The sequence below is a fragment of the Brachyhypopomus gauderio genome, chromosome 17 (assembly GCF_052324685.1).
Source record: "Brachyhypopomus gauderio isolate BG-103 chromosome 17, BGAUD_0.2, whole genome shotgun sequence".
Classification (NCBI taxonomy): domain Eukaryota; kingdom Metazoa; phylum Chordata; class Actinopteri; order Gymnotiformes; family Hypopomidae; genus Brachyhypopomus; species Brachyhypopomus gauderio.
The window spans coordinates 15474238-15487193 of NC_135227.1; the positions used below are offsets into that span (position 1 = coordinate 15474238).

The following is a 12956-nucleotide window of genomic DNA, read 5'->3' on the forward strand; positions in this document are numbered from 1 at the left end:
CTTGTGCAAGTAAACTCAAACTCCAAGGACGAAGATCACAAAAGAAAAGGTTATAGCTCTTTATTTACGGCAGTAACAAGTGCTAAACATACCCCACAAAACGAAAAGATTTCATTGCTAAGAAAGACAAAGAAATAAATGATGCCCATACGTGGAGACCACAGTATCTGGAGCTACTCCACGAACCAATGCGATCTGTCCAGTCAGACTTGCACGCACTGTAGGCTAGACTATACTGCAGTGCGTAAATATGGGAAATTATTTACAACATTTTAGTTTGCCATAAAAAAAATACAGTAGAGCCAAAACATGTACAAGAACGTAACAAATCGATTAAAAATGAAATCAATTAACTCCACTCTCATTTGTCATCGGAAACAGGCCGAGTGAACCAGAATGAGTCTTAATGTGGCAATATAATCTGTTCAAATTCAAAGTGAAGGTTCAGATTCGGTCTTTGTCGAACTCGCACACGAAGTACATGGTGAGGGAGCAGGCCACGTCGACCCACTCCCCCGAAGACAGCAGCTCCACGCAGTCCTCGTCGTCGTGGGCGTCGTTGGGCTCGCCCTCCCGCCACCTGCTGAACGTGCTCATGCGCGAGCGCTCCACGTACACGAAGTGGCCTTCGCGGTCCAGGTCGTTAATGCCGATGTAGACCCTGCTGAGGCCCGCGTCCGCGACGTACCCTGCGATCGCCCGGTTGGCAGCGGCGTCTCTGGGCATGGCCAGGTGGCCGCCCTTGCGCTGGCACGAGAGCTCGGCGTCTCGGTATCTCCTCTCCTCCTTCACGAGCAGATAGACTTTGCTTTCGGTCTCTTTGACGCCAGCGACAGCTGCAGGGGAGGGCAGTGCTGAAAAGTGAGCACTCGTGTTTCTGTAATCACGCCGCTGCACCGTGCAGTTCATAGAGACGGACACAACAGACTCTCGCCTGATTAACACCTTTTGCCAACGTGTATAAAAATGGAACTTGACCGCTGTCGGTATGGAAAAGGGCCATCAGTGCAATTATCTGAGCGAGAATACTGTAAAGTACTTTAAAGTACAGAGGTAAAGTACTTTAAGTACTTGACAGCTGGCTTGTATTCCCCTTGTATCACTGGTGTCAGACTGCATTTGAGGAGAGTTACATCAGGGCATGTTTCTCCAGCATACCTGATTCAGCTCATAAAGCGCTTAATGGTCAGTTGATGAATTGATTCAGGTGCGTTAAAACACCAGGCCTGGGTTTTCACTCGTGCTCTGTATAGCAGGAGGTTAGGGCTATGTGGCATTGTGCTGTGGTGTGCCACAGGCTCTTACCATTTTTAATGAACTTCAGTTCATTGGTTAATTGTGCCACATGATTATCCATTTCACCAATCATCTTCCGTAAGGGTGCACACTCGCAGGGAAGGCCTGGAGACACAATCCAAATGTTAAATGATGTCAACTTTATGCAATAACTGAAGCTTGAACAATTACATACTTGAAGATGTTGGTGTGGATTTTGTCATAGAACGGCTTTTACCTGGCTCTCCATCTGAGCCTTTTGGTCCTGGATCTCCCAAATCACCTTTTAAACCTGTAAAAACACAGAGTGCAAGTGTGTACACATTGTGAGCACTATTTCCTTTATGAATAAGTTTCACTGATGGCCTATCTTACCTTTTAAGCCAGTGGGACCGATTTTCCCATAACGTCCCATGATACCTTTCTCTCCTTTAATTCCTGAAGGACCTATAATATATTTAAAAAATTGCTCATGCTTTATGATTAAAGTATACACTAAAGACCTCTAAGAAGGCTGGGAGGAATAGCACCCCCACCCTCAAAGGCTCACTTAATCCTCATTAAAAGCAGCTGTAAACAATTGTCATCGTTACTGCATTCAAGCTGACACAGTCAGATGACCTTTTAAACTCCTGAACGTCTTGCCACGTCTACCCCGCCTAAACATGATGAATCCCAGAGGACACTTGTGCTCACAAGGTCCATCAGCAAAAAATACATTTATATTTGTGCTTGGGCTTAGTTCTTATACCAAATATAAATGTTAGACACACAGTGTTCTTACCTCTGACTCTGCCTTTCTGTTTAATGATGTGCTTATATTTGAGGTAACACTAAGTGTTCCTGTAGGTGTGAGTTCTGCGGTACCTGTCTCTCCAGGGGGGCCCACTCTGCCTGGCCTTCCAGATGCTCCTTTCTCTCCTTTCTCTCCCGCTTCCCCTGTGAGAACATACAGCTTTGAGTTAAGCCATCGCTCTTTGCTTAACATTGCACTGCACCACGGAAGCACCCCTGAGTGTTTGCCCAGACCCCCTGTGCTATTTTACCACACTGAGGAACACACAGATATTTGCATTTAGCTGATGCAGCCTTGGGGTGATTTACATTTAGCTGATACCGACTGCTAGGAGAGGCTTTCATTAGCCAGGGACAACTGCGTAGTTGGAACTTAAAGAAGAGTGCCTTGCTCAAGGGCATGACGAGAACATTGAACCATCAGCTGGAGCTGCACCGGCTGTGTAGGTTCGTGTCTGGCAGGATGTTTCCGTATGCTGGGACATACCTTTAAGTCCAGGGACAAGGATTTGGACTGAGCAGGGCTCCTCACCCATATGCTGACCGTAAGCCAACCTGGCCAGGATCAAACCCAGCACAGTGACTAGCAGGCATGATGTCAAGCCCTCTCCCGCCATACTGGAAACACCACTGGAATTGTACAACTCTGTGAAAAGTAATAATATTGCACACTCCAACGAACTGTGAAATGCACCTCAGAAGCCAACGTTTCAGCTGAACTGTAAAACTGGCTACTGAAAGCTGTTGGCACTGATTGTTAATTAATCCTGTATGGAATAAAAGCAATTCATATAACTAAGCCAGTGGTTTATGTATGCACGATACCTGTATGCAGTGTGTTATATATACAAGGCAACATGATTTTCATATTTCAATTGCACTGCTATATAGAGGCAGAGTAAAGAGCTGTTTGTGTACCAGTGACGGTAAAGCAAAGAACATCAGCACACAAGACTGTGGTGTTCTTGTCTTTAATGTGCAAACGGGTGACCACAGGCGCACATCAGCACACAGAGAGACGGCGTTCATCAGGGCAGTTATCCTACATATAACAATACGGGTCACACCACTCTTCGTGCTCTACAAACATGCATTAAGACGCCTTCTTTACAAGCAAGTCGCAAAGGTGCACGAGTTAAGTACATGAATTAGGTACATGCATCATAGTGGAATGTCCGGTAACGAAACGGACTCACCGCGTGCAGATTGATCAAGCCCAACGGACGTGTGGCCGCTTGAAGGTTGTGACTGGGGCCCGACTGAGCCTGGGAGGAACTCGCTCGCCCGCGCGCGGCGTAGCGCGCGCCTCGACTCGCACGGCCGCAGCGAGAGCACAGGCGCGCGTGGACATAAACACTGATAAGAGGGTTTGAGTCTCTGCTCTCCCTCCCTCCTTGATAAGAGCATGAGAACGCAGGGAGGTCATGACAGCGCTGCCTCGCGCCCGACATCCCTCGAGCCGAGCTGGAATACCTCAGACATTCTCCGAATTCATTCAGTTTCCCATAGGAGGAGGTGAAATGTGAGATATAAAGGGAGTGAAAGAACTCTTAATTACATGTAAACTTTGCATATGTGAAGGACCTCCATGTCAAAGGAAAAAGCAAATAGTTCACGTGTATAGTAGAGGATTAGAAATTTAAAACAAGCTGCAGTAAGCGTTATCCTCCACAGGGTGGCACTAAATAATAGACTTTGAAGAGGGTGGACTTTCTTTTTTATACTTTGACAGGTCGACTGGGATCCTTCAGTTGAACATGTCTACTTACATATCTAATCGTATCTGGACAGACCATTGCAGTATGAAGAGCAGTGCATCATGGGTTGACTAATTCTCAGGCACTTGCACTGCGTAGGTGACCGCTCTCTTTCTTCATCACCTCAGTCTCTCCACACCTCTCAAGTGCTTCCAGTGCGCTCTGGGTCTCTGGCCGCTGTGCCACCACACCTACCACAAATTGAAAACACACACACATAAGCCATAAGATAAGAAACACACACACACACACAAATCTAACGATGACTAAGTAGCTGGCCAGTTCCTGTGTAGCCAAGAGCATTTAAACACTGCACTGCATCTCAATGCTGTCAGAATGAGAAAAAAAATGTGATGGTAATTTTCCACAGATGTCAGCGTGAATGAATCAAGGTCGAACTGTAACAGAGCAAAAGCAGTGGAAGGGAGAGAAGATAAAGGATCTACTCAGCCACCACAATCCCATCAAACCCGTAGCTTAAGGATGCTGTATGCTGATATATGGTCTTAATTTGGAATTCATTACGAACATTTATTTATTGGAAACTCCTTGCAGGTCAGCTGCAGCTCATGTGGTCTCAGTCAGAGGTTGTGCTCTATCCATCCTTCCATTCATCGATGGCTAGATTCCGACCAGGATATTTTTGAGTGGAAAATAATGTGCAGTCTGAAATGGCCTTGTGTAATGAATGTGCCATAAGATTATTGCCAACACACACACACACACACACACACACACACACACACACACACACACACACACACACACACACATACACACACACACACACACACACACACACACACACATATACACACATATACAAGTAAGTTTTTAGGGATTTTCTGCCCATTCATACAGAAGTCCATATGTGAGGTCAAACATAAGAGGGCAATCTTTTTGCAATCTTCATTCTAGTTCATCCCAAAGGTGTTAGATGTCATTGAAGTCCGGGCTCAGCACAGGCCAGTTAAATTCTTCAAACTGACCATGTCTTTAGGGATCTTGCTTTGTGCACTGGGACACACTCATGCTGGAATAGAAAAGGATCTTCCCCCAAACTGCTCCAATAAAGTTGGAAGTTTACAATTGTCCATAATGTGGGTATGATGAAACATTAAGAGGTCCCTTCACTGGAGCTAATGGGCTTGGGACAACCCCTGAAAAACAATGTCATAGCATTATCCCTCCTACACCAAAATGTATAATTGGCACAATGCAGTCATGCAGGTAATGTTCTTCTGCCCAAACCCAGACTGGTCCACCCAGACTGGCAGATAGAGAAGATAGAGAAGCGTGATTCATCATGCTCAAAAGACGTCTCCACTGCTCAAGGCTCCAGTGGTGGCATGCTCTACATCAACTCCATTCAACGCTTGACATAATGCTGGGTGATGTAAGGCTTGCATGCAGCTGCTCAGCCGTGGAAACCCATGTCATGAAGCTCCCAGCATGCAGTTCTTGTGCTGATGTTAATGCCAGAGGAGGTTTGGAGCTCTGCAGTTACCGAGTCAGCAGAGCGTTGGTGATCTTCACGCACTATGCGCCTCAACACTCGGCGACTTAACGCGGACTCAGTTGTTGAGGACCCTAAATTCTTTCACTTTTCAATAATGCCACTCACAATTGATTATGGGACATCCGGGAGGGAAGAGATTTCATGAACCGACTTGCTGCAGTGTTGGCATCCTATTATAGCACCATGGCTGTAGTGGTATAGTACCCCTGGTAATGAGATGGAACAAAACACCTGAATTCAGTGATTAAGAGGTGTGTCCCAAGTCTTTTGTCCATAATACGTAAATTATGTACTCTTAGTAGTTGGTGAATTAAACCAAGCAGTCCTGCTGTTTACAAGAAACAGATGGTACTGCACTGCTGCCTTGTATAAAGTGTAAATAAATAATTTTTATTACTTCATTATGGAGGGAAACACCAGACTTACAAAAACATCAGTGCAAACATCAGACAGTGGACACATCTCAACTGATCGAGCACATTTGGGTAAGTGGGAAATGGTGTAAATGTGATTCTTCACTGAGCCATTTTGTTCGTGTGGCCCATGCGTTCTGTTCTGGTGCCCTGCGCACACCAAATATGGTTCAGACACAGGCCCGTTCCCCAGCCCATTGTAAATGTTGCATCAAAGAGACATTGCATGAGCATCCTCTGCATGAGGTGTCACATACAAACTTTACTTTGCATAGCAAGCAAATCCATAAAAATTAAACTCCCCAGGTTCAGAAACAAAACCATATTTAGGTCTGCATTTAGTTACTACAGCGGAAAAGTTCATAAAAACATCTTTTACTTTATGTGTGAGTACAAAACAAGACCGGCGAGCCATTCTCTGGTGTCCCTGGGGCATTTTGAAAGCATCAGGACGAATGTGTTCCTCACATGGCTCCCTTTCCCACCGCTCGCTTCGCCTCACCTTTACTGGGAGCCTTGGGAGACAGAGAGGAGGAACTGGGCTCGTTCGTCAGCACTCTCCAGACCCAGAGGCCCCAGAGGACGCAGCCGTGCCCAGCAGAGCGTGACTGCCACTGGGTCCTGTCTGACTCCACTCGAGGTGCCTTTAAGGGTCAAGCTCACTGGTTCATCAGGCAGCTCCGTGAGCTTGAGGTCTGTCCACACTGCCACCACCTTGTGCAGTGGGATAATAAATAAAGATGTTATAGTGAGTTGTGATGAATGATCAGTAAGCCAAACTCAAGGAGTGGAGTTTAGGTGCTGTGCAGGACTTTAGGTTGGGGTCTAGATTTAAGACCGTTACACCATAAAATTATCTTACGTCTAATGTTAGATTACATTGTGATTTGTGGATTTTTTTTTTAGATCTCTCACAGTGGACATGAACATAAGATGAACATTTCAGACCCCTCCATGACTAAGTGGGAGAACTTGCAAAGTTGCAGGGTGTTCAAATACGTATTTTATTCACTGCATATATATAAAATATACCTGGTCTTGTTCCAGGTATTATGCAAGTTTAAACCGTACATACAGCACTATGCATGATAGTTAAACTTAATAGTTCCCCAGAACTAGTCCAGAGATTTTGAACTCACAGTTTGGCCATCTCTGCCTTTCAGCTACCCAACAACTAAAAACTTCAACAAACCCATTAACTTGAAATCTAACATTCATATTAGTCTGGTAGTCATGCTTGTAGTATGAATTTGAGCAACCAAATAGGTTAATAATACTGCACATATGAGGCTTAAGCATAGCTTAAGTACATTTACATTTTTTCATTTTCCAAACTGGGCAACGTCCTGTCAGTGTACTGATTATGAACAGCATTACAGTGTATTGCACAACACTGTGCTCATAGCCGAGTGTGGAGACACACCATCAGATCTCCTCACTGTGGGCTTCTGCTGTTCTCAGAGGTGCCACATAGTGCTCCTGACTAAAGCAGGGCTCTTTAACACCTGCAGGGAACGTGCACGCAATTATTCAGTGCTGCGCTCATGGCTTCCTTAAGCACACCGCACGCACAGACACTGCCTGGAGGAAATATGTCATGCTAATGACAGATTTTAGGTTTGTCAAGATGATAAGATAATTATGCGATCATCTAAGTGAACGTAATGGATCTAAAGTATTTACAAACGGTGCATTTGGTATGATGTGGTCTAATGGTTCTAACATCTGTTTGTTAGTTTATGTATTTAATTATTTATTAATTTACCTAGACTGCTTAGAACAGGTGTTTTCTGAGTATATAACAGCATTAAAAATGGATGTGTGTGTGTGTGTGTGTGTGTGTGTGTGTGTGTGTCTGTGGCTGTGTGGTGGGTGTGTGTGTTTGTATTCAGATCTGTATATAGACATGGTTACACACTGGCTAGATTTTCATGTAGTTCAGACAGACTAAGAAAATCCACAGAATATCAATGAACTCTGTGTCTTACAAACTTATACCAAACTTCAAAACTAATAATGCATGCTATTAGCCACCGCATGTTCACACAAAACATTTTTCTTTGAAGAAAAGGAAGCTTTCATGGTGGAAAGCTCAAGCAACGTTTTGCTTCCAAAACCTCTTCAGATGCTGTTGAAACATCTGCGATGGAAGAATATTTATTTGAAATATTACTGAGGTCTCCTCCAAGAGGGGTCTAGAGACCTTCACTCATGTCTAGAATGTGACAAAAAAACACACGCATTGCTGCAAAATACACAAGACAGCTGAGAGTGAAATTGTAATAAATTAACTATTACATCCAGAACAGCTCTGTGATGGTGTAACTCTATTAGGGTTATATAGAGCTTTGAAATGAAACCAATACCCTGATCATTTGTAGAAACCTAAAATGAAAGAATGGAGAAGGTGAGAATAAGGGAAGGTAGCAGCAGATAGAGAAGACGACTCAGTCTCTCTTAATGATTCTAGCATCACTGCCAACTCTGGGAACAGCAGAAACCATTAACATGTCCTCATAAGACAGTGCTTGTACAGATAAATCAATTGGCTGCAGTGGATATGTCTGTCCAAAACCGACAGAACAAACCTCCACCATTCTGCGTTGATACATTCAAATGAGTGTAATGAAACCTTGCTGTCCATATAATGCATGAACATACAGCCCAGCAGACGACTAGAGCGTGCGCATTAATATAAGCTCATGTCCTCCACCCTCACACGTGTACATTAGCAAAGACCCAGCGGGCTGCGATCAATTCCCAAACTCCATCATTAGATTTCACATTGAAAATGTCCCATCATCCCTTTCTGAAGTGATACTTTTAGCCCAGAAATTGGATCAGGGTGACTGACTGCCTGACAGCCACTGTGTCTCACTCATGTGTCAAAGTGAACACACTATGTGCACTACTGGCTTTAAAATGGATAATTGCAAGCTTGTGTTAGAGCATTTATAGTGTACTTTAGTCTTGTGTAAATAGCAGTGTACAGATATACACACTGCCATTTTTTAAAGATGTTGATATTTTTTGAGGGCAACAACACTATATCATGATTATCATGAAGTTCAGAAATTTGCACAGCTTTGCATGAAATGTTATGAATAATTAAAATCTTTCATACAGAAACCAATAACATCTCTCTCACAACAAAATCACATTCATTGTATGCATACTTTTGTGGTTACACAAACCTCTGCACTTTGAACTGACTTTGTGTATTACTGTAATACAGTGCTTTACAGATAAACATGTTTTGTACAGGGAAGTAAGTACAGGGAAACAAATCCGAATACTGTGTCATAAAAGCTCCATTACAAACCAGCAAGGACAGAAAGACTCCATATAGTGTAGATACTCTCACTATGTAGGTATAGATACTGTAACTATGTGGGTATAAACTATGTAGGTATAGATACCCTAACTATGTGGGTATAGATACTCTAAGTATGTAGGTATAGATACTCTAGCTATATGGGTATAGATACTCTAACTATGTGGATATAGATACTCTAAGTATGTAGGTATAGATACTCTAGCTATATGGGTATAGATACTCTAACTATGTGGGTATAGATACTCTAAGTATGTAGGTATAGATACTCTAGCTATATGGGTAAAGATACTCTAACTATGTGGGTATAGATACTCTAACTATGTAGGTATAGATACTCTAACTGTCACGTTGAGGACCCCGGCCCCTCCCTTTTGGGCGTGTGTCAACGTTGTCCACGTGCTTTGTCTGCGTCAGTGGATATACGTGGTTAGGGTTTTGTCGTGTGATTAATAAGTCTCACCTGTGAATGGTCTCGTGATCACGTGGGGCTAATGTGGTTTGTCTATTTAATGTGCGCTCGTCGTTGTCTAAGTCTACACATTGCGTGTGAAGTATATGTTGCTCGTGCGCTATTGCGCAATCTTGTTTAATAAAAGTGACGTAAAAGAGGAGGATTCCTGTCTCGTCCTTCATCCCTCGCCGAACGTCACACTAACTATGTGGGTATAGATACTCTAACTATGTGGGTATAGATACTCCAACTATGTGGGTATAGATACTCTAACTATGTGGGTATAGATACTCCAACTATGTGGGTATAGATACTCTAACTAGGTAGGTATAGATATTCCAGCTATGTAGGTGTAGATTGTCTAGCCATGTAGGTATACTGTAGATACTCAAACTATGTAGGTATACTGTAGATACTCAAACTATGTAGGTACACATACTCTAAATATGTAAGTATAGATACTCTAGCTATGTGAGTATAGATTCTCTAACTGTGAGGGTATAGATACTCCAGCTATGTGGGACACTGTCCAACCAGCCCAGGAAACCTATAGCATTTGAATGAGTAAGAATCACATAAACACTCAAAGGTATTTTATTAAAATATCAAGAAGGTAAAAACATCACAACACAACAGGCCTTACAAGCCTCTTGCTGTAAAATTAATGCATTTACGAAACGCGTCACAGGAATCAGTTAGCAAGCGGAGTAAAGTTGCCAACATGAGAGTCTCTTAGTATATCCACCACAAGACCCAAAACTTTCACCAGGCCCATTCAGCCAACAGCCTGAGCCTACACACTACAAGCTGTACTGCAGGGTGGCTCTTGGCACCGGGACGTGGAGGCAGGGGGAGGCGAATGGGCCGGGGAGCATGCAGAGGGCCTCATGGGCCCGCGAGACTCCCCCTCTCCACAGCCTGAGCCTGGCGGGGTGTCCATGGAGCACAATCAGCTCCACACAGTCGATGGGGCTGTGGGCTCAGGGCACAGAGCAGAGTGCAGGGCAGAATTTTGACAGGCACAGGATGCCAACGCTGAGACCGAAATGCACCGTTTCGCCTCGCAGTGAAGTTCACGCTGAGCCAGAGTTCCCTCACGTACACCACGGAGCTGCATCTTTGCTTGGAGATGATTTGGTGTATATGCTAAATAAGCTTTTTCACAGGGAGTAATTTGTTCAGAAAGCATGACACTTTGTGAAAATGGAAACTTGAAGTATAGAGGAAGACCCATGCTATAGAAACCATGTATTTTTCCTTAGAACCAGTATACATGGCAATTAATGAACTGGACTCTTTCCAACATAAATCAAGTAGTAGGTGATGATCTCCTATATGTTCTAATCAGAAGATGTTTTACTGGTCCAATCAGAAGATGTCTTACTGGTCCAGTCAAGCATTCCAAATAACGGCTTAATCAAGCCTGAAGACAATCTTCTCATATCTGAGCAACCATACGATGCTGTTCTGTGAAAGTTAGCTAATCCCGTTTAATGTAGTTCCATTGTCTAAGCAATGTTAGAGGCTGTTGCAGATCAGAACTCCATCTGATCAGTTAGCAAGTAATTCACTTATGGCTCTCTCATCCTGCAGACCTTCTCTCACACTGAGGAGAGTAATCTCATTCCACTGCCTCATTCGGAAGAGGATTAGTCCGCAATAGAGCAGACTTCAGCTGACAGCCTATTTTCCAAACCCAGAGGGGTCTATGGAGGCTGATGTAAAAAATTACTCTCTGAAAATATGCAAGTGCTCCTTTTTGTGTGTGTGTGTGTGTGCGCGTGTGTGTGTGTGTGTGTGTGTGTGTGTGTGTGTGTGTGTGTGTGTGTGTGTGTGTGTGTGTGTGTGTGTGTGTGTGTGTGAAAACAAGTGCACATAAAATAAGGTAAGTAAATAAGCTTGGTTATTATTTATTTTCGAGACTGGGCCCCATCTGCCAAACAATTTCCAATGGATTTTTCAAGTGGTATAAAGGCAAAGATTTTCATTACTGTTGTTGTATCTTTTTGTTATTATTTTATATTATTAAATAATTTTCTCCTACAACTGGAAGAATTGGAAAATGTTGGTGTTCTTCCGAATTCCTACTGACACTCGCCTTATTTGCATTGTTTCATGGTTCGTAAGCATACTTTTATTTACTCAAGGGAGTCAGTTATGTTAGCGTGCCATCTTTGGTCAGTAGCTACTTTGGAGGAAACAGACCAAGACGGCTGGACACTTCAGATCTCATGTGTAATAAAGGATGCAGATCCCATTATTGCATGGAGCTCAAGTCATTATCATTATTATAACACTACAGTCGAAGTGTGATGCCTCAGCCATCATGTAGCATTCATGCGTAAACAGTCTTTGTAAAGGTGTGTGGAGCACACAGAAATAAAGTACATGCAAAAATCATGAAAGCAGCATGAATACATACTTCCACGTAGGAAACCAATTAGAGAGAGGGCTTCAGTTTTTTCGTTCTGAGTCCTGTTGACTGCAAAATCGCCCTCTTTCGTTAATCTACATCTGGAACACATTCACGCATGGGCACCCTGAAAACAGCCTGCCTGCTTGATTAAGTCCTCTGGAAAGCATTCGGGTCAGACAGCCAAAGGCCCTTTAAAACAGAGACTGATACTATCCAACACAGATCTTCCAATTTGTACATCGCGGATATGCTAATGAGCATTAGCATAGACACGCAGTGTACCTTCAGTCAAAACAATTTTACGAGTAGCCGCCTCCCTCTCAGCATTAGAACAAAACAGCTGGGGGTGTGGACACATGCTTGCAAACGCATCTCTCTGACAGGTCTGAGAGAGCAGACTGCTCATTGTGTAGAAGTTATTAGGCTCCGCCATGCTAACACAACAGCCTCAATTAAGGCAAACTGAGCAAACTTAATTATATGAGTTAGCTACATATTACCCAAAGGACATATTCATCAGGCTTCAGCGCCCATTAACGCCAGTGGAATGAGCAGTAGTCTATGATATATGAAACACAGTATAGGTCATTGGTTTGGTGTAGTTCGACTAAGGCTACTTTTAGCTGTAGCTGGCCAAAAGCTTCCAAAGGACAAAGTAAGTAAGTAATAATTTATTTATATAGCACTTTTCCAAGTAAAACTACAAAGTGCTTCACAACCAATAAGAATAAATTAAAATTAAAAAATTACAATTAAATACAAAGGCAGCACAACCAAAACAATTACAAAGGACAGGGACACCTTCATTTTACTTTTAAATCTAATGAAGTGGCTCATTTTGACAGGATGGTCCATTTTCACAGATGTGGTGGCAGTGTCTAAATGGTTTTAAATCAATATAAACTTTACTTTGGAAAAGAAACATATTAGAGAGAGCACATCTAATATGAATAGGAAAAGAAGACATTACATTTAATATCTGATGACAAACAG

At 43.1% G+C, this 12956-nt stretch overlaps 1 protein-coding gene across 5 annotated transcripts in view; it reads right to left on the reverse strand.

Moving 5' to 3' along the window:
* Window positions 1-44: 44 nt before the first annotated feature.
* Window positions 45-12956, reverse strand: part of colec11 (collectin sub-family member 11) — a 28185-nt gene continuing 15273 nt past the window's right edge. For 2 of the 5 annotated variants that reach the window (XM_076978338.1, XM_076978339.1), the window contains exons 2-8: window positions 3267-4018; window positions 2558-2716; window positions 2143-2214; window positions 1651-1722; window positions 1514-1567; window positions 1306-1401; window positions 45-854 (exon numbers count right to left, since the gene is read on the reverse strand). In XM_076978338.1, coding sequence (XP_076834453.1) covers window positions 445-854; window positions 1306-1401; window positions 1514-1567; window positions 1651-1722; window positions 2143-2214; window positions 2558-2716; window positions 3267-3477 — 1074 coding nt within the window. In that variant the 5' untranslated portion in view covers window positions 3478-4018 and the 3' untranslated portion in view covers window positions 45-444. The other 3 variants (XM_076978340.1, XM_076978341.1, XM_076978342.1) reach the window with 3 other exon arrangements.